The 21,282-nt window shown below is 40.5% G+C and overlaps 1 protein-coding gene and 1 pseudogene across 2 annotated transcripts in view; both read left to right on the forward strand.

Moving 5' to 3' along the window:
• CHCHD3 (coiled-coil-helix-coiled-coil-helix domain containing 3) overlaps window positions 1-21,282 on the forward strand; it is a 293,839-nt gene that overhangs the window by 264,724 nt on the left and 7,833 nt on the right. For both annotated transcript variants that reach the window (XM_021936280.2, XM_031665149.1), the window contains one exon: window positions 17,530-17,665. In XM_021936280.2, the coding sequence (XP_021791972.2) occupies window positions 17,530-17,665 (136 nt within the window). The remainder of the gene's footprint in view (window positions 1-17,529; window positions 17,666-21,282) is intronic.
• Window positions 6,265-6,396, forward strand: LOC116274843 (annotated as a pseudogene).

Below are 21,282 nucleotides of genomic sequence, written 5' to 3' on the forward strand. Positions count from 1 at the left end.
TTCATCAAAAACACATGCAGCAGCCCTCCTCTTTTTCCACCACCTGAACACTTTGTGGTCACCTTCAAGTTTCGTGAGCAGTTACCAACTCTCAGACGTATCATGTTCTAAAACTTGGTTTTTAAGTTGGCCGTTTGAAAATAGCAGCTCATTTTTCTTTGGAAAGAAGATGATAACTAATGGTTAGGTTCCCAGAATAACCTGCAGAAATATATTAACAATAAATGTGTATTAATAATAATAACAGCTACCATTTATTACAGGCTTACTCAGTGCCAGACATTGTGTGGAGAGCTTAAACGTTATCTTACTAATCTTCACAACAGTGTTAAACAGTAGGAACTGAGGAAAAAGTTGCGTCTTAGAGAGATCAAGAAACTTGCTCAAGCTTCCATTGCAAGTAAGAGGTAGATTCCAGTTTTGGATATGCATATTTTAGATGCTAGATCCTGTGTTTTTAACCATCACAGTAAGTGGCTAAAACATAAGTAATGACTGTATTCTAGAACTTAAGTATTTATTGGGGAATTGGTTCTCAATTCCAGTTGGGATGTTAAGAACATGTGTAGTTTGACCACTCTTCCTCACAGGTCTGCCTTGTTCCCCCACATATACACTGACTAATAGAGTGCTGATGAGAAGTGGAGAAGGTACCCCAGTGGCTTCTCAGGGGGAAAGGTTTGAGCGGCTGATGGTGTTTGGCAGATGTAAAAGGCACTGGGAATACTGCCCTTTTGGAGCTTCTGGTCTAATGGGAGAAATAACTGATCATCCAAATAACTTGACAATGGCAATTGTGAGAAGTGCTGTCAAATGCTATGAGGAGCATGTCCCATGGGAATTGACTGTGAGGCATTGGAGACAACTTCTTAAAGCTGATATAAAGCCTAAAATAGTAGGCATTAGGGGAAGGGCAGCAGGGCCAATGTGTGTTAAGACCCTGAGGAAGTTGCTGAGCTCCTTTGGAGTTCTGAAGGGAAACCTATTGTGGGAAAGCGTTGTAGAGAGAGATGGAGGCAGGGGTTACATCTTGTACGACCTAATAGGTCATAATCACTATTTTGGATATATCCCAAGAGAGGTAGGAAATCTTGAAGGGTTAGGGTTGTAACCTAGAAGTTGTGAGACCAAATCTGTAGTTTAAAAAGGGGCATTCTGGCTGTTGTTGTTTTGATAATGAATTGTGGTAGAGAAGAGAGTTAGAGACCAAAAACGGAAACAGAGGGACTACATGGGAGACTATTGAAATAGTCCAGGCAAGTGGTTATGGTGACTTGGACTAAGATAATGGCAATGGAAATACAGAGTGATCCATTCCAGGCCAGGCACGGTGACTCATGCCTGTAATGCCAGCACTTTGGGAGGCCAAGGTGGACAGATCACTTGAGATCAAGAGTTTGAGACCAGCCTGGCCAACACGGTAAAACCCCATTTCTACTGAAAATACAAAAATTAGCTGGGCTTGGTGGCAGACACCTGTAATCCCAGCCACTGGAGAGGCTGAGGCATGAGAATCAGCTTGAACTCAGGAGGCAGAGGTTGCAGTGAGCTGAGATTGCACCACTGCACTCCAACCTGGGCTACAGCAAGACTCCATCTCAAAAAAAAAAAAAAAAAAGAGAAGAAAAAAGGAAGTGGTCAATTCTAGATGTATTAGAATTTAGACAAGACTAGGTGACAGAATGGATATTGGGAATGAAAGGGGGAAAGGGAAAGGTATCAAGGACAACTTCCTGAACTTGGAGGATCTATTTACTGAGATGGGGGAGAAAAAAAATAAATTGGGGGTAGAGGAGGTAATTAGTTCAGTTTTAAACATGTGGTACCTGTAATGCCTTCCACGTAAATAGCAGTAGTCAGTCACCTATAAGAAGGCTGGGCTGGAGATACAAATTAGATAGCGACCAGCACATAGATGGTATTTAAAGCCATGAGAATGGTTGAGGTATCTGTGGAGAGAGGAGAGAGAGAATAGCAGAGAGACCTCCAGGACCATCACCCCAAGGAACTCCAACATTGAGGGATCAGTTAGAAGACAGTGAGCCAGACAGCCAGGAGGAAAAACGGGAGAGTGTAGTATTATGGAAGCTCAAGAAACTCTCTTCAAGAAAGGGACAATTTACTGGAAGAAGTCTGTGCTGATCGGGTCCTGTAAGATGTCTACTAAAAATCACTGGATTTGGCCACTTAGAGGCCTGTGATTTTAGCAGGAGCAGTTCTATCCAACAGTTGAATGAAAGCCACTTTGGCATGGATAGAGAAGAATGGATGGAAGGTAAGGAAGTGGAGGCAGAAATTGAAAGGGTATTTGCTAGAGCTGTGCTTCCAAAAACATGGTAGCCACTAGCCACTTATGACTGCTTAAATTTATTAAAATTAAGTAAAATTTAACATGCTTTTCCTTTGTTGCACTAGTCATATTTCAGGTGCTAAGTTACCACCAGTGGTGTGACCACCATGTTAGACAGCGTAGATTTAGTACATTTCCATCACTGCAGAAGGTTCTGTTGGATGGCACTGTTCTAGAGAATGCCAGAAGGCAGGTGAGAACCATCTCAGGAGAGAAAATCCCACTAGAAGGCAAGGGTGGAGGAAGGTAAGAATTGGATCCATGCATAGGGATTGCCTTTCTTTTGATGAGAGAGACACTCTTCCTCCAAAGTAACAATAGAAAAGGAGAAGATGGGTGCCGATCCAGATCTTATGTTGGGAAGATGAGGGAGTTATCTTTTGGTTTATTTTTATCTCAGTGAAACAACAGGCCAGCACATTAGCCAAGGGTGGAAAGGGAAAAGAACCAGGCGAGATTTTTGAGGAGGTTGGAGGTGGCATGAATAATCCTAGTAATAGGGGGAGAGTGAGTTTACCAAAGAAGAGCCATAACATTGTGGCAGGATTTAGTGTCTGTGAGTTTATAGTGATTCTAGTTTCCCTAGTTTTGTGATTTTTCTCCAGAAACACTCAACTGGAGAGTAGTATTAAGGGGCTTTCATAAGGCAGCCATTCTTAGATTGGGCTGTGTGTAATGGCATGTATTAATACTGCTGAATTGGAACCCTTAGGGAGATGTAAAACTAATGGAGCTTAGCATGGTGAATCCAATGCAGACATGAATTGAGAAATGCATTATTTGGTCCTACAGTAATATATCATTATCCCTTTACGTAGAAATCATTGAGATTCCACCTCTGAAATACTCATGTATGAGACTCATCATAATCATTTGGAGAATCTGTGTGGTAGATTGTTGTTTTCTGTACTTCATAGTTGGTCTTGTTCATTTTAGTCTCAGCAGCAGACTAGAATGTTAAGCCAATTTGCTAAATCTTGCCTGTCCTCTGTAAAATGCTTAAATCCATTTATGTAATACAAAGGGATATGTTGGAATTTAGTGCCTTCTTATGGCATCAGTACTGAATACTTTAATCAGAGCAAAAAAAGAAACATGTTAGAATTTTCAAATTACAGAGTTATCATGTGGATGTTTCACAGGGGCACGTGCAGTTCAGTGTGCTTATACACCCGTATAAACTTCTCACATTTATTAGCTATAAAATACCTTGAAGGTATATTTTCTTCTAGTTTTTATATTTAATTTATGGAGTATTAAGTAGGAAAATATTACAACAACTTGAATGCATGATGCACTTATTTTCTAGAAATTAGTAAATAGTGTTATCGTGTGTGATTAGTTGTGTTTAATGCTAGAGGTGAGATATTACGAATTAGCAACTCACCTTCTAAGTTATTTTCCTTACCAGTTACCTTAAACATGTCCATTTCCCAAATACAGAGAGACCATTTTCTCATTTCCAGGGACTTCCAGGAGATTAAAAGGTTAACATTTACAGTGCTCTGATTTCAAGAATGCAAGGCACTGTGTACAAAATTCGTATGTTGTTTGAGCACTTTTTTTAAAGCCTCTATGTTCAAACCTTTTGAAATGAATTTAGTTCCTATGGAAACTTATCGCTGCTGGAGATAGTGCCCTTATCCAAAAGAAGAAAATAAAATCAATTCAGAGCATGATTTTATAATTGTATAACATAGCTTGGGAATGGACATTAGGAATATGTGCAGTTGTGCTCTTCGGCTGTTATACTGGTTCATATTAGATTATGTTTGAAAACAACCTTGCAAATGTCACCATCTGTCCTTCACTTTGAGGCCAGAATAGGTAAAGAGCGGTTTAAGCAGAAGTTTCAGTGGGTACTCTTTCCTGCAACACCACAGGTAGTACCTTGTGAGGAGGCAGGGGATATGATAAATATTTTAGAAGTAAAATTAGCATTGGTAGTTGGAGGAGAGGGAGAAGGAAGAATGCTGGTTGAACTCCTAGGAAAGGTTGGCGTTTTGCAGGCTATTCATTCACTAGAATTCATGTTGATGAACACAAAAAGGAGGCACGTGAGGCAGATGGACTGTTTGAAAGTTGTAGTAATAGTAGTGTATGCTTGAAGTGATAACTTAGCCTGTGGTAAGGATATGGAAAACTGAGGAAGGGTTAAAAGTGAAAGAGGTATTTTATTTTTTTTTTTAATTTTTATTTTTTATTTATTTATTTTTTTGAGAGGGGGTCTCGCTCTGTCACCCAGGCTGGAGTGCAGTGGCGCGATCTCGGCTCACTGCAAGCTCCGCCTCCCGGGTTCACGCCATTCTCCTGCCTCAGCCTCCTGAGTAGCTGGGACTACAGGCGCCCGCCACCGCGCCCGGCTAATTTTTTGTATTTTTAGTAGAGACGGGGTTTCACCGTGTTAGCCAGGATGGTCTCGATCTCCTGACCTCGTGATCCGCCCGCCTTGGCCTCCCAAAGTGCTGGGATTACAGGCGTGAGCCACCGCACCCGGCCTGAAAGAGGTATTTTAAAACAAGAACTAACAACCTCAGTGACTTCTTGAAAGTAAAGAATCAGCCAGGTGCTGTGGCTTATGCCACATCCTAGTACTTTGGGAGGCCAAGAATGGCGGATCACTTGAGCCCAGAAGTTTGAGACCAGCCTGGGCAACATGACGAAACCCCATCTCAGCAAAAGAAAATCACAAAAGTTAGCTGAGTGTGGTGGTACGCGCCTGTAGTCCCAGCTACTCAGGAGGCTGAGGTGGGAGGATCAACTGAGCTCAGGAGATCGAGACTACAGTGAACTGTGATCACAGCACTCTACTCCAGCCTGGGTGATAGAGCAAGATCCTGTCTCAAGAAAACTAATAATTTAAAAACAGGAAAATGAATAAATAACAAAAGAACCAAAAATTGATGTATGATGATGAGCTAACAATATTGCTATTGGTGAAAAGTAGGAGGAAAATCTTGTTTGGATAAGACAACTAATAACAAATTGACCATATCCAGTTGATACTTAGTGTAGAGTCTTAGAAGGAATCTAAGAGGATCATCAGATGTAGTCTCTGGCTTCAGATGGCTAAGATTACTGATTGTATATTTTATAGAAAAACTGAAACTAAAGAAACCTAAGATCACACAGCTACCAACTGGTAAAGAGACTCGAAATCCAATTCAGTCACACACAGAGTCGTAGGAGTACCCCTAAAGAAAGAAAAATACTTTCACAAGGAACTGTAGAAGAGGAGTAGGGACAAATATCTGAGCTTTGGGAATTACTTATAAATAAAAGAGGAAAGCGGGTGGGGAGAGAGCAATTAAAAAGACCGAGAAGGGGCCAACTTACAATTTCATGAATAGAGAAAGCTTCCAGGCTTTCCAGATGCTCATGTTACACCTCAACCCAATGGCTTGCCCCATGACTTCAATAATGCGTTGGTTTCTCTGTCTCTTTTCTCACAAGGTTACTGAGATACTAAATCAGAAGGGTTTGTGCCAAACTTGTGCCGAAGGCTGATAATGTAGGGGGCATTATGAATTGTTTCCCAGTTTACATTTTGGTCTTTGCGTAGAGTTTGCATGTGGGATTTCGTCTCTGTCGTCTTTAAGTTTTCAATCAGTTTTCTATTTAGTGCCACAAAACCTGCGGAAATGGCATCACCATTAGGAATTGTGGTGCCCAGGCATCTAGGGGGAAAAGCAAACTTTATTACAGCAATTTCTCAGGGGATACAATATATATAAATAAAATATCATTGCATTTTTTTGAATGTTATTTCTTGACAAGCAATATATGCACATGATAGAAAATGTAAATATTATATGCAGAAGTCAATCTCCTTCATAACTCTTTGGCCACCTATCCAACTCCCCTCCTTGGAAGCAACTATTTCCAATTGTGTATTTTTTCAGATATATTTTATAATCATTTCTCAGCCTTTTGGCTAAGATCAAGTGTAGATATTTATGTCAAGTATATATATATATTTTATGTATATGTCAGCATATACATGGTATATGATTTTAAATTAAACTTGTGAAATCATGAGCTCGTGCAGAATAAGTAATCATTGCTGTCCAACATCCATAAACTCTTATTCCATTTTCCATTAACCATTCATTTTACTGCACGTCTGTTTCGGAGAACAAGAAAGAACTTGGGCTAGAAGTACTGGACACTCAGTATAAGTGTGAGGTGAAGCCCATCAGTAAATACATAAATATATTCCTGCCTTAGATATGTTTATATGTAAAATGATATGCTGTGGTGGAAAGTACAGCCTAGGGGGCAGAGAGGAGCCTGGAGCATCCCTTGCCAGTGTTGAACATCTCCCATCATGGGGTCCCCTACACCTGCTCAGGTACCACTGCAGGGCCAGGCAGTGGGGCCTCCCCCCAGTTCGTATGCTGTCTCTGCTGTTCTGTGTCCAGCTCCTTTAGGAGAACCTTCTTCTCGTGTACTGCTTTTTTCTCATGCATGGGCTTACTCACTAGAATTCCTCTTGCTGTCAGAGCACTGACCCGGCTGGTGAGGTTTCCTACCCAGCAATCCATTTCCTTCCACTCCTCCCCATGTCACCAGCCTTATTTTGTAATGTTCTTCACTGTGGACACCCTTTAGCTAAGAAATCGAAGTGTTGTTCCTTAACCACACCAGGTCTGCAAGGACCATGCCCTCCTTTCTGCCTGCCCTTCTTTGTCTTTCTCTAAAAGAATTGAAAACTCGCCCTTTTGACACCACCTTCCCTGATATCCTAACTTTTAAGCACATTTTTACTAGTTCTTCTACTTGATGGGAATGTCATGGTCTGCTTGCAGAATGTGTCCTTGATGAAAGTGTTTTGGCTCTGTAATTTGTATGTAAATCTCCATGTGAATCTTTTTAAAAAAAAAAAAATCTGTTACAGATGTCACTGCCTCCAGCTCTAGCCTTTTCTTCTCTCTTCTTTTGCTACCTTTCCTTCATTTACTCTCTGTCTAGAATGCCTTTCTATCCCATCTCTAATTGCCTAAGCCCTTTCCATTCTTGAAGACCCTACTGAAATTCCATAATCTCATCTAAAACTTTTCCTAGTCATCTCCAGACAGACGTAATCCTTCCCTTTTGTATTTTACTATTGCCAGATGTGTCCCTTTAAAGCAGCTCTTATGAGCTAGGTAGGTCTGCCTGACTCAGTCTCTTTCTCATGTCCCAAGGTGCCTGGTATCTCACAGGTACTCTAAAGGATACTGAATTGACCTCATCCTGCCACCTCCATTTCTTCTTCACTGCCCACTTTCTTCTTTACCAATTTCTACCTGGCTTCTGCCTCACGCACTGTGCTCAGATTCTTTCTCCAGCTTGCTACGGAGCACATTCCGTGGCCGTTTATCAGTCTTCCTTCTTTTTGACTGTCTTCTCTGTCATGAAACTCTGGTCTACCCAGCCTTGTGATGCTGTGTTACACCAGTTCTCTCCACGGTCCATTCTCCTACTGCTCCATCTTCCTTCCCTGTCACCCCCAGGTATGGACTGTTCACCAAGCCTCTGTTGTCCTTCCTTCCCTTTGCCTCTACACTCCCCAACACATCTTGCAGGGGATTTCGACACTGCAGCTGTAGCCCTGCCATCATGCTGAGCTCCAACTCCATGCTTTAGATCGTGGTGAGGAGATGTTATTTCCACTTGAACTTCCTGTCATTACTTGAGCATGTTTATTCTTTAAATCCCCAAGGCCTAAGCCATCCTGTTATTCTCTCAGTCCTTCATCTTCTTTACCTCCATGTCCTCTCAGTTACCACATCATTCTATCCTTTCTTTCCAGTGCCTCCATTCTTGCTGGATCATTCTCTTCATCAGCTTGTTTCATCTTTATAGCTGGGTGCTGCTTCACTGACCTCCCTGCCATGGAGTTCCACTTCCATCCGTCTGATTTATTTTTACATTGGATCCACCTTCCCAAGATGGTACCTTTATAACTTCACCCTCTCATTTAGAAAGGTCAGTGACTTTTCATCACCTGCAGGATAGACTCTAGGTGTGCTGTCTCTTCTTGGCAGACTCTCCGTATCCCAGCCCCTCCCTTCTCAGCACTACTCCACTCTTCCAACCCTCTACTACAACCTGAGTCCCCTGAATATGCCAGACTCGATTGAGCCTGGACCTCAGCTCACCTAGATCCTCTCAAACGCCCTCTGACTCTTACAGTCCTTCACTCTGTGGGCTTTTTTAAAATCCCATCTCCTCTCTTCCTTGGAATCCCCCCAGACTACCCCTTCCCCCAAACTATCCACCCACAATAGAATGGTTATACCCTCAGAACAGCTGTAGCGTATACTGCCTGTACTGTTTCCTTGACAGTTCGGTTGCCTTGTGTTACTTGTGACCTTTATGAGTGTGTAAATAAGTTACTCCCCCAGTAAATAAGTTTCTTGGGGGAGTATTTAGTATTCTCTCCCCTCCACTTCGTTCCTGCCCATCCTTGACTGCCCCCTTCCTAGTCTGTACACAGTGGCACAGCTCTGATGTCCATGTGACATTCTTTCTGCCTTGCAGCACTGCATCCAAGGAAGTTTGGCAGCATGGCCTATTGGCCCCATTTTGGGATTTCCCTCTTCCAGTGGCAGTGCCTAAGCATTCCCCTCTTCAAGTTACTGATAGTGATGGAAAACAGACAAAAGGCTTGACTCTCCCCCTCCTCCCACTGCTGCTTCTGCTGCTCTTCATTTTTAGCACTCTGACACTTAAAGGGCAAATCAGTATGGATAATTTTTTTTCTTCACTTGTCCCTAAAATAAATACATTTGCAATTCTTTCAGTTAAGGGAGCCAGACACATTCCTTCTAGTGTGTATCTGGTATTTGGATCTTGCTTTTAAAGTGTAGTGGAAAAAAGCGTATCATGTAAAGTAATGTAACACGCTCTCTCACCACAGACTTAAATTTTGGTCTTAACCTAGTTTTTTAGAATGTGTCACAGTCCTCATTGAGATATGTGACAGTTTTGAATTTTTTAAAATTAAACTGTTCTTGACTTCTCTTGGTATTAAAAGCACTCTCTTAAATTTGATCACAGCAGGGAAGAGGTAGGGGTACTGGAATGTATTTTTATGCATGGACGACTCAAAGGGAATTTCACCAAACTTTGTACCACCCAAGTCACCCCTCAGCTGAGAAGGAACATATAAAATTCATCCCAAAGGGCAATTCTTTGTAAAAAATTATAAACACCTAAAAATAGAAGCTTCACATGCATGCATGCCCACTTATATTTCTGCACAGAAAGCTGCCTGCATGCTACTCAACAGCAAGAGTCTGTGATTCTAAGCGATTCTAATAGATTGAGGAAAGTGATATAAGAAGGCCCATGAAGTAAGTATTTCTCCAAATAGGGAAGGATTGTTTCTGGGAGGGTATGTTTGATGTTCCCTTCAATTTTCTCATTAAGTCTTAGGTTGATTGTTAGTATCCTTTGTCAGAAAAACCTGGTAGATTGCCAAGCCTGGTGCCCTGTCCCTTGGCTACACTGGGGACTCCCATGTTGGCTATTTCCAGTTATCCATCTTCTAAATATTAGGTTTTCTGCAGGAAAAATGGGTGATAAAGGGAGTACCACCCCTTCAAGAACTTGAAATTAAAGTTATCTTCGAAGACAGATGTCATAGTTTGCTTTAGTTCCCAGCCTTGGACTCCCCATTTCTCTCCCTCGTCCTTCCCAGTGGATAGGTTGCTGTGCCCACCACTGGGAAGGGTGGATTCCTTCCCTTTCTCCTCTAATTCCAGTAGATTATTTTGCTTCCTAATATAGTTCTGCTTTCCGCAACTTATCCCAGTTCCTCCTGTCTTCCTTCTGTTGTGGGAGTGACTGAGCAGATAAAAGAATAAATGAACCAACCAACCCTCATGTTTTTAATCCTAAGACCAATTTTGATGAACATTCCAGAGTAGCATCATGAGGGATTGGAAATAACTCACAAAGCCTCGGGGGTGTCAGCATAAGTAGAATATATTATATAGATATTTAAGAAAATAGTTATTTAAGGAAAAATCTATGACTTGATGCATTGTATATGGCTCATGATGAACATATTTCTGTTACGTAATTAAACAGTTGTTTTACGAAGTCAGGAGAGAGTAAATGCCATGCCTTTCTTTAATAACAGTAGTAATAACAATGCTTTTCTTGACCCTGAAATCTAATTGAGATATTCAAATAAAAAGTTTGACCTGTGTTAAGATTACTTGGTCTCATTCACACATTGATATATCCTTTGGAGATTCGGATTTAACATTTTCATTCCAATACCTGTGGATCTTTTGAAAGGACAAAGAGAATAATCTTCAAATTTGCAATTCTTATAACCAAGGGCTACTTCTATGGACTGTGATTTTATTCTGTTTCCGCTATATGCATGCTAGGAGATAGTTCTACCCAGAAGACTTTATATAACTGCTGCTAAAAAACTGCATTGTTAACCCACTAGTGCCTGTTTTTATTACAGCATTATTATTTGACATTTATTAAACAATAACAATATTTCAAGCATTGTTAAGAAAGAAAGGGAGGGAGGGATGGCTTATAGCTCTTTAAATAAAGGCTCCCCACCCAGATGAAAGTGCAATTTGTTAGCTATAGAATTTTGCCTGTTGAGAAGACTTTGTAGGCTTGAGAAAATAGCATCTCATGAGTACGTGATCGTTCTAAATTATATGTGATCTGGAAGTTTATTTGGGGTCCTTCCAGATTGAGTTCATGTTGCCTTCAGTTATGTTGAGTCCCCAAACTCTATACAATTATTGCCTCTTAGTCCTAGTATCTTCTAAGTAAGAATTAAGTAAAAATTTTATCTGCCTTTTTAAAGATATGTAGCCCAAATATAAGTCAAGAACACCAAGATATGTTGGAAAGTAAAAATTAGCCAATGGTTTGTTTCTTCCACCTCATACCAAATGCCTGACTTCCCAAATCCTTCCACCTGTTAAACAGCTAAACAAAACTTGGGGACCCTCATTCTTTGGAGACCCAGTTTCCTAAGTTCAGACCCCTAATGAGGAACAGGAACTCTCCAGCTCTTCAGTTGTGCTGGGTGAGCCCATACAGTGAGATCCAACTCAGGGTTTGGTGCAGTTGGCAAGATCCCAAGAGGGTTTTCTGTGAAGGGTAGAATGAGAGCTGCGTCTTGAGAAGAAACCAGGCAACAGGGGAGTCCCATCGAGTCAGGGTGTGGGTGTGTTACTCTCCCCTGAGCACCACAGAGAAGCCTCAGCCTCTACCAGCTGTCATGTGGCCGAATGTCATTAAATTCCTGCTCTCCTAGGTTTTTCCACCCTGCCCCCCATCATTTCCAAGGACCCAGTATTATTGAATAAGAAAAACACATTGCAAAATTGAAAAGTTGTTTGCTCACCTTACATTTTGGTGTGTTTATACCTGTCTGTTTAGGGTGTATGAGGCCTATTGGCATAAGAACTGTGCATCTGTGTGTATAGAGTGCTGTGTTGCTCATTTTAGCAGGGATAGGTGGCCAGAGGTCCTCTCTTTTGGATTTTCTTGGGTTTAGGGCTTTTACTCAGAGTCCTAACACTGGAGTGGAAGGCTGGCAATGCTTTCCCCTCCTGCCCTCCAGGTCACGCTCCCCCTGTGGATCCAGACTATGGAATTGTGAACCTGACATCTTTTTCCAAAGTCAATAGTGGATTAAAATTAAAATGTTAAATCTTAAAGTATTTTCAGATACATACTATTCTTTCTTTTTTTTTTTTTTTTTTTTTTTTTTTTTTTTGAGACGGAGTCTCGCTCTGTCACCCAGGCTGGAGTGCAGTGGCCGGATCTCAGCTCACTGCAAGCTCCGCCTCCCGGGTTTACGCCATTCTCCTGCCTCAGCCTCCCGAGTAGCTGGGACTACAGGCGCCCGCCACCTCGCCCGGCTAAGTTTTTGTATTTTTAGTAGAGACGGGGTTTCACTGTATTAGCCAGGATGGTCTCGATCTCCTGACCTCGTGATCCACCCGTCTCGGCCTCCCAAAGTGCTGGGATTACAGGCTTGAGCCACCGCGCCCGGCCGTGATACATACTATTCTTTCAAACCTTGGGTTTACAGGATAGAATTTTATATGCTCTGTTTTCTAGCTAGCCAAAGCTAAGCTTTTCTTTTAAAGCCCCAGCTGAAGCTATTTGATTAAATAGTAAGGCCCTCATTACAGGTCATAGTCTGCTCTCAGTGTGACTGGTTCGTTGAGCTAAGTGCTGAACTAGGTGATGTCCAGGTCAGCATTCCTTTCTCTGGTAACAGTGGAGGCCACTTGGCATTTTGTGTTGTGATGGTAGAAAACGTATTAGTTAACATTCATCATGTTGGTAATCAAAAGAAATTGTATCTCAAATTGTATATGAAAACAAATGGAAACAAAGCAGGCAGCTTTTGGAGCTGTTTGGACCACTTTAGAGAGGGCCCTCTAAAGTGTAATTGTGGAAATTTGATTATAGCTCAAATGGAAATATCATTAATAAAAGGGTTAGCAGTTATTAAGAATGTCAGAAAAGCTTAAAATTGAATTTTTCAGATCTTGCATTGTTAGAGGCTATTTACATTTTACTCTGAAAACAGATATTAGGATGTTTAGATTTAAGGTAAAATTAAAAATAAAAAGTTAATATAGTACATTTCAGATATTTTCTTTATATTGCATTTTACAATAGATTAATTATAAGTGATAAGAGAAACAAAAGTAGAGGATTACATATTTTTAAATATTGGCAATGTGCCTAGTAGCTTTACTTTTGCATTTTAAAAGAAAAGCAGAAATCCTAATCACTGGGTTTAACAGCTAATAAAAAGTTGGTAGAGAAAAAAATTAGAGTTTTGCATTGTGATATAGGAACTAGACCTAAAGATTTGATTCCCTGTGTTGTGTGTCTGCTTTTAGTGTAAAATACGGTTTTATGAGACCACCTGATCCCGTGAAGGATGCATTATCACAACCTGTTAAAAAAAAAAATTAGAATTCTCCTTTTAACACCAGCCATTCTCATATTCATTTTCTCTCTCCCTCCTTCTTTCCTTCTTGTTCCTTCTCTTCTCCCTCTCTCTGGTCTTTCATCATAGTATCTGTAGAACTCTCTCAGCGTACTTCTGGTTCAGGTACAGGGAAAGGATCCTTTCTTTGCATGCCTACACTCATAATGAGTGACTTCAGTGTCCTCAGAGCCTTGGGAGTTGTGGCTGCTAACTGATTGAGTGCAGAGTGGTGTGAGGAGTGTTATCTCCATATTTTTTCCTTCTCTGAAGTTACCTTATTATCCTCACCATTAACATTAGCAGAACTAAAAAGATGGGTAAGTAGTTTACTTGAAATGTAAACCTCAGACCCACATCAAAGAAGATTCTAAGACTTGAAAGTAGAGGCAGCAGTGGAACCAACAGATAGTTTTAAAACAAATAACGAAGTGTAACTGTGTTACGGAGTCTTAAGAGGGGACTTCTGAATACTCCCTCCGCTTTGTTTTTGCTAAAACTGTTTTTGTTTCTCTTTGATCAATTAATTTAACTTACAGGAAAGTCTCCTAAGGTAATAATCAGAAATGGTAGTAATAATTTATGTCCTTCATGTTTTTTAAGCAGTGAAAAATTAGAAACAGCCTAAATGTGTATCTTTATTCTTTTCTGTCTTTTTCCACAGTTTCTACAATAGACCTGTTAGTATAATGAGAAAAAATACTTGGATGTATATTTTTAGATGCCTTTTAAGTGAATATTAACATTAAACATTAGCCAAAAAATGTTTTGCTGGTGACAGGCTACAGAATACCTACCAAAAGTGCTTCTTTTGATTTTGTTCTGGGGTCAAATCTTTGGGACTCCAGTTCTACCTTTGGTACTGTCAGCAACCCCTTGGGCCTTTGGTGCCACTGTATGGGGTAGGGAGGGCGGGCTGCTAGTGCTTGTGGAGATGAGGGGAGAGGAAGGGAAGAGCAGAGTAAAAGAGTACAAGAAAGAAAAGAAAAGAGACGTGTGTACATATGGTAGGATCCATGAAAGGTTCCCAGTAATTTCAAGTGACCACAAAACTGAATTTTTTTTTCTTGTTTTTGTTAAATGTATATTTTCGAAGGTTGACTCTGTTCCACCGATTTTTTCTTGCTAAACATGTTTTTGAGTAACTATTAGATCTTCCCACTTCTTTATTAGTGTTTTAAGTTTTCCATATCTGTATTTTATCCTTAACATTGTCATTCACCATTTATTTGCCTCTTCCTTACGTACAAAGAAATTAACTTGTCTAATCATCCTTTGCTGCTAAGATTGAATTTTCCTTCCTAGGTATCTTGAAAGTCTGCCTTTCATTATTTTTGCCTAATAGGGGCTTTTTCCATCAGCAGGAATGAAAGCAGTCAATAAAAGTCAATTGCTGACTCTATGATTATATGGAGGGTTTACCATAATGCATATTGGAAATGTTTTTGAAACCTTTATCCTGAATGGAAGGTGCCATGGCTTGTGTTTTATGGCCTTCTAATGTTAGACAGCAATCTCATTTAGCATTTTCCCAAAGTGAAAACAGTGCATTAGGGCAGTATAACAAGCTTTACAGATCAATACAGAGGCAAACCTTTACCCTTACAGATTAATCCAAGAAAATGTCCCAGAGTCTACTCCAGGAGCTGGAGGACAATTATGCATCCTCTTCCCCTCTTTCTACCATCGAATCATTAATACAGATTGAAATGTGTACAAAAAGAATATCAGAGGATGACTACACACACACACACACACACACACACACAGAACAGACCACCAGACAGGAAATCAAGAGCCCTGGAAGTGAGTAGTATTGATTTGTGGTGATAAAAGTATATTTTGACACATTTCAAATCATAAATAACTCATGGACTTTAACTTGCATGACTAATAGCTCAACTCAGGATACATGCTTATCTATAAACTACCTCTTTCTGAGGAGTCCATAACATTAGGTGAATTACCCCATTGTGAGTAGTCTTTTTAAAGGAAAAAATACGCTGTCTTCTTTATGATGTGCAGTGTGGCTGCTCATTTTTACAGTCTTTTCCTGTATGTTAATGAGGAAGGACTGCATATCTGGTCAGGGTTGTTCTAGCCTTCCCTCCTCACCTCCTCCCCCCTGCTTTTAAATCTGAGACACATTGGAGACACGATCAGTTGTCAACACTAGGATACAATGTAACCCCGCTTTCCTGTGAGCTATTAGTCATTAGTCATGTATTTGCTAGGTTCAGCTGATCTGATGCTTAATCATATTTTATTCAATCTTTATCTAGATGCAGGTCTTGCTATAATTAGTCACTTAGTGGTATCTGTGCCTGTACTCTTTGAAGCACGACTGATTCCTTTTAAATCCTGATGTTCATGGTAAAGGATTAGGGAAATCTGTGTCCAGAAAAATTCATAGACATCTGAAGTTCGAAATCTTAAAGCATGGAAACTCCGGGGATTCTATTTAAATCTGTACTTAGGTATTTGACAAAGCAGTAAGATAATGAATGAAAAAGTAAAAGTGATGTTATAGAAAAATTGTTGAAACTTTTTTTTTTTCTCTGTATGTCTGTGTTCTTTAGAGGGTAGTAGGAAGTCAGGGAACTGCCAACATGCTTTGCGTTTCTATTCTAGCAAAATAGATATTAGCTTAGTGTACTGGATAAAAGGACTGAGGAGACAAATCGTCGCCCAGGGGTTTCTATATTGATGAGAAATATTCCCCCTGTGTTCTCTAGGGGTTTTTTTTTTAGAACCCATTAAGTTTAAAATAATGTGATTTCAAGATTACTATGGAAATAACAAATTTAAATTTCAAAAATAGAAGTGATAAGACTGGAAGCTTCTTGTATTAAAACTAATTTGAAAAAACATGAATTTCTAGATTAAAAGTAGTAGTACTGTGTTTTTTTTTCTCTGTATGTATTTAGTCCTTACAGTCCAAACTTCCCTGCCGTGTTAATAAGAATATTTTACCTTCATTTGTATAACTCATGTGGTTTATTATCATTTTTCAAGCGTATATTATAAGCTTTTTGGAAACATTTACATTTGGTCTCAGATATTCACAGAAGCAATCTGACTAAAATCTGAGATTTGTAAGTATAAGTAGCAAAATTTTAACCCAAGGGACTTTAAAATGTTTTCTTTGTACCCATTTGTATTCACTGAGTAAATGTATTACATGACTTCTGTAGGGGTTCCCATGTCTAATAGCTGAGGTGACAAAAGTCACAGCCCTTGGAATTTGCATTCTAGTAAATGTAGGTTGCTAAATTGTATTAGGTTGTATGGTGTAGTCACTGTCACGTGCATGGCAAGAAAAGTGAATACAGAACCAATGGGGTCACCATAAAGGGAATGATAGACTGTACCGGGGTTGGGGGGTGGAGAGCTAATGAAGCTGACACTTGAGTGAAGTATCAAAGGATGAGTAGGTTTTCTCCAGATATATAGGCATAGGTGGGAGTTTGGGTGTAGAGCATTTCCAGAAGCAAGAGCAGCGTGAGCTTAGACCTGAAGAGAAGTGTAAGAACCAAACCCTGAACTGGGTTTGTCCAGGCTTCAGCTGTGTGCAGGGTGTGGGGGTGAAGGCAACAGGGTAGGCAGGAACCTGCTCAGGAAGGACTAGCCAGCTGGCCTTGTATTTTGTGTAGAAAGTGCTGGGGAAAGAGACCGTCTTCGATTTCCTATTGGAAAGAACCCTCTGGAAGGTGTGTAGGGGCAGGTGAAGAGGGTATCAAAGCTGAGAGACCAGCTGGGAGGTCATTTCTTGAGTCTAGGATGCGTCTCACTTGGAAGCAACGGAACGACAGTGATGTGGAGCAAGAGGACCAGGCTGCGGGGATCCCCAGCTTTGTGGCCAAATGGATATGGGAATGGAAGAGAGAACTTAGGGCTTCCAAGTTTCTGGCATGTTGATACGGTTTTGGTTTGGAAGGGACGGTTATATTGTCCAGACTAACTCACAGCAGTGTCAGTTAATGGAACTCATTTCTTAGAATTTATTTACCCTTTGTCATTTTTTATCATGGGAAAAATTTAGCTATCTTTAAAGTTTAAGGAAAATTCTTTCTCTTAAACTTTTTTCTACATTTGCAACATCTGTGTCTTACTGTACGTTTTGTGTGTTCTTTAACCTTGATTGTTATTCTGAATGAAGACCATTGGTCTCAGCGGTCCCTGTGTTTGTTTTCAGGCGGTATGAGTCTCATCCAGTCTGTGCTGATCTGCAGGCCAAAATTCTTCAGTGTTACCGTGAGAACACCCACCAGACCCTCAAATGCTCCTCTCTGGCCACCCAGTATATGCACTGTGTCAATCATGCCAAACAGGTAGGTGTGCCAGCCAGGCCAGTGGGGGCACTGGGCAAATCGAAAACTGGATGACCTGGGGCAGTGGTAAGGACTAAGTGGGCCGCTGTGTGTGAAAAGGCTTTCTAAGCCCTAGTCGTCATCATCAAGAATTACTGTAATGAGTTGATTAGGGCATAACTTCTGTCCGATCATTGTCAAAGAGCCCATATCTTCCTTGCGTTCAACTCATTTACTTGCAGAAAAAAGGATTCTACTAAGATTATACTTTTCTCCACTTGCCCTGAGCTTTTGTCTTCTAATAATAATGTTCTCAAGGTCATTCCTCATACTTTGAGGCCAATATTTAGAGCCAGTGAAGAGGATACAGATTAAGAGCTGGCACCTTTGGGCCCATAAGCAGCAGGTAGTCAGGCAGAGGGCCAGGTTAAAAAAAAAACCCCACCGTTCAGTCACTGTCCAACCCTTCCACTAGTTTGACAGAGTCCACTTAATTTGACAGGGAAAGGGAAACCAGAGATAGCATTTAAAAAAGAATTCCACTGCTTTTATAGACCATAGCCATATTCTTCTCTTGACCCTTCATATCAGAATAATACGATGTTCACAGGACGTGCATTTTCTCTAATTTATGTACTTTAGAAAGCTAATGATAAACCCTGAAGCAAATTATCCATTCTGGCAGGTCACATAATTGCCTATCATTTAACCAATTTAACAGTTGGATATAGGTTGTTCTGAGAGGCGGAAATTGTTGGAAACCTTGATTCCTTCTGCTGACAAACTCCATAGATTTGACCTTCTAACCCAACTAAATCTAGTGTTTGAGTTACACAGCATGCCTTTCTGCAGCCTAATTTGCTGTAGTTATAATAATATCACTTGGTGTAAAATTTTTATACTCTGCAAATATCCGATGGGAGGGTTAATATTGTCTGGATAGCTGGAAAATAACAGTAACATTGGTGGAAAAAAATATAATCAATATTTATTAAAAGCCTATGTTGTCCTTAAAAGCCTAGTGGCTGGCAACTTTTTTCTGTTTCTTGCTTGTAGCATAACTCTTAGTAGCATGCCAGGAATCCTTTTCTTTAAAGGTCTTTGGTAGAGGTAATGTTGCTGATGTTAAGTTAGTACATTTTATTTGTCGAAAATAGTTTCTGATATGCTCTTAATAAACCCCAGCCTTCAATATGAATACAAACTGAAGGACTTGGGACTTGTAGGTTGATTCATGGATTTTTCTAACTTGATAATAATGCCTTATTGAGGTGGTGGCCAGTGGAAAAGAGTGACTGTGACAAAGTGTATGTTCCAATGCTGGTCTCTAACATACGTGCCTGTTTGTACCATGTGATTTGTAACATTACCACAGTGGCAGCCGCAGGGGCATTGGGAGTGCTGACCCCATCCTGCCTGTCTGGGTTGTGTTGAATTATCTACACATAGTCCTGTGACATCAATGGTATATATTTATAGGATAAAGCAAAGTTAAGTTATGACAAAATCAAATACGCCACATGGCGCGATAGCAAGTTTGAATCTGGCAGACCTGAGTTTGTACCCTGTCCTTTTACTAGCTCTGTGACCTTAGGGCTTGAGTTTTCTCATCTGTAAATTGGGGTAATGTTGTAAGGATTACCTTTATATAAAGTATTCAGTAAATCTTATTTTTCCCCTTCTTTCCTCAGTTGCATTATTGTGCGGAAATTTACTAAACAGGTCAGCCAAAAGCATCAAATTATTATTAATGATTTCAAAAGAGACCCTCTTTTTTCCCCCTCAATCTCCAGTCTGTTATTTTCAGCTAGTATGTTTGGAGTATCTATTGTTTTCATGGCTCTTGTATTCAGTTATTAGGAGGTGTATAATACAAGTTAGTATTAAAAAGATAGAAGCCGTCAAACCTTTTTTCCTAAGATGGGCAACATTGAAATGGACAAGAACCAAGAAGCTGCACTGCCTGACATTTCTGCAGTAGTTAGGAGTGCACGGTCATTTCACATCCATTCTTTTACTTGTTTTCTTATGACAACCTGAGATGTAAATAGAGATGGTTTTATTTTCACCATTTTCCAGTTGAGAGCATTGAAACTCAGGGAAGTCACAATAGTAAATCACAGCTAGACCAAGATGTACCTTGCCGTAAAAACAAAAAATTTCAAAATACATAAGTGGTGTTTGGTTTTTGAGTGGGTAAGTTTGTGAAGGGGCATCCATCCATCATCCACTAATACAGAAATAAGTCAGTGAGGGAAAGGGAGAGCGGAAGCAATAAAGGGAGGGCACAGAACATGGAAGATCTAACGAGCGGGGGACAGAGTCTGAAGGTCACACGTGGGGAGTGGGTTGATGAAGCCTGTGATGAAAGGGGCAACTTGGCACTGGCCCATTTTAAGATCACGCCACAGTGGCCAGAAGGAGCTTCTGTCAGCGTTTCACGAGCAGTTACTTTCCCTCCAATACCAAGTTGTCCTTTTGCTCCTTGTGAATTTAGTCTAATCTCGTGACCCCAGCTGTGCCCCTATTATTTGAAGAGACTCCAGCAAGATACATGGTCCCTACTGCCTGTTTTAGCAGTTCCTCATGGGCCGACTTCTTATATTTCCTTGTTATATTTCCTGTTAAATCCAGACAACAAGCTGGACATGCTAAACATGGAAAACACTGCACATGACCACAAGCCATTAGGCTGTGTTGCCCATATCTCGCACAGTGCAAGGGGTTCCCCCATGGAATAATTCCAATGGCTAAGTCCACTCCACCTTTAAATAACTCATAAGATTGGCCTTTCACGGGTTCCCTGGGGCATTGTTCTAGAGACTAATAGGTTTTACTGATGGGAAAATTTCCAGATATTCCTTAGCCTTACTGTTCCTCTCTGCTTATTTATCCACTTATTCACATCAGTGTTTCTTCAGCTGTTCTTCAACAATTTCTCATGGGTTGACATGAGACATTTAGACTATTAGTTCTTGTGTATTAAGTTATGTGCTCTTCCTGAGTGTAAAGAGATATTAAATAGCTCTAATTATTACTTCTAAGACTTAAAAGCTACCGGCTGGCTGGCTATATGAGATACAGCATTTACAAATGAAGGAGCACATCGATTGATACATACTTCTGTGTCTTTTATTTCTCATATCTGCTTAGCCTCGTAACTTCCTCAAGCTCGGCAAGATTGGATTACCTCTTCTTACCTTTGATGCCAGGTTCCCATTCTATCTTACTACACCTACCTTACAGGAGAAATGGAAAGGAGTGGGAACGAGAAGCCAATCGTATTTGCTCACGGGTAGACCAAAGTGTGCCCAACTTCTGTTTTTTAAAAAAGGGGAAGGGTGTCGAAAGGGTTTGCTGTCAGACCTGCATTACCTCTGGGACCATTCCCTGGGACATACCACTTCTCTGCTATTTACTTGCAGAATTGGACTACATTGGGAGTCGCTAGTCTAAGTGTTTCAGCTTTTTCCCAGCCCTGCTGCTATTGACAGAAAAGTGCAGAAGCTGGCTGGACCCTTATGGCACATTCTGTGTTCACTGGGAGGGTGGGGTTTATAGGAAATGCTATTGCTGCCATCCTAATCTAATTATGGTGACTTGAACTTCAGTTGCTTTGATAAATTGAAGGTTTGAAC

This window comes from Papio anubis, chromosome 4, assembly GCF_008728515.1.
Source record: "Papio anubis isolate 15944 chromosome 4, Panubis1.0, whole genome shotgun sequence".
NCBI classification, from domain to species: domain Eukaryota; kingdom Metazoa; phylum Chordata; class Mammalia; order Primates; family Cercopithecidae; genus Papio; species Papio anubis.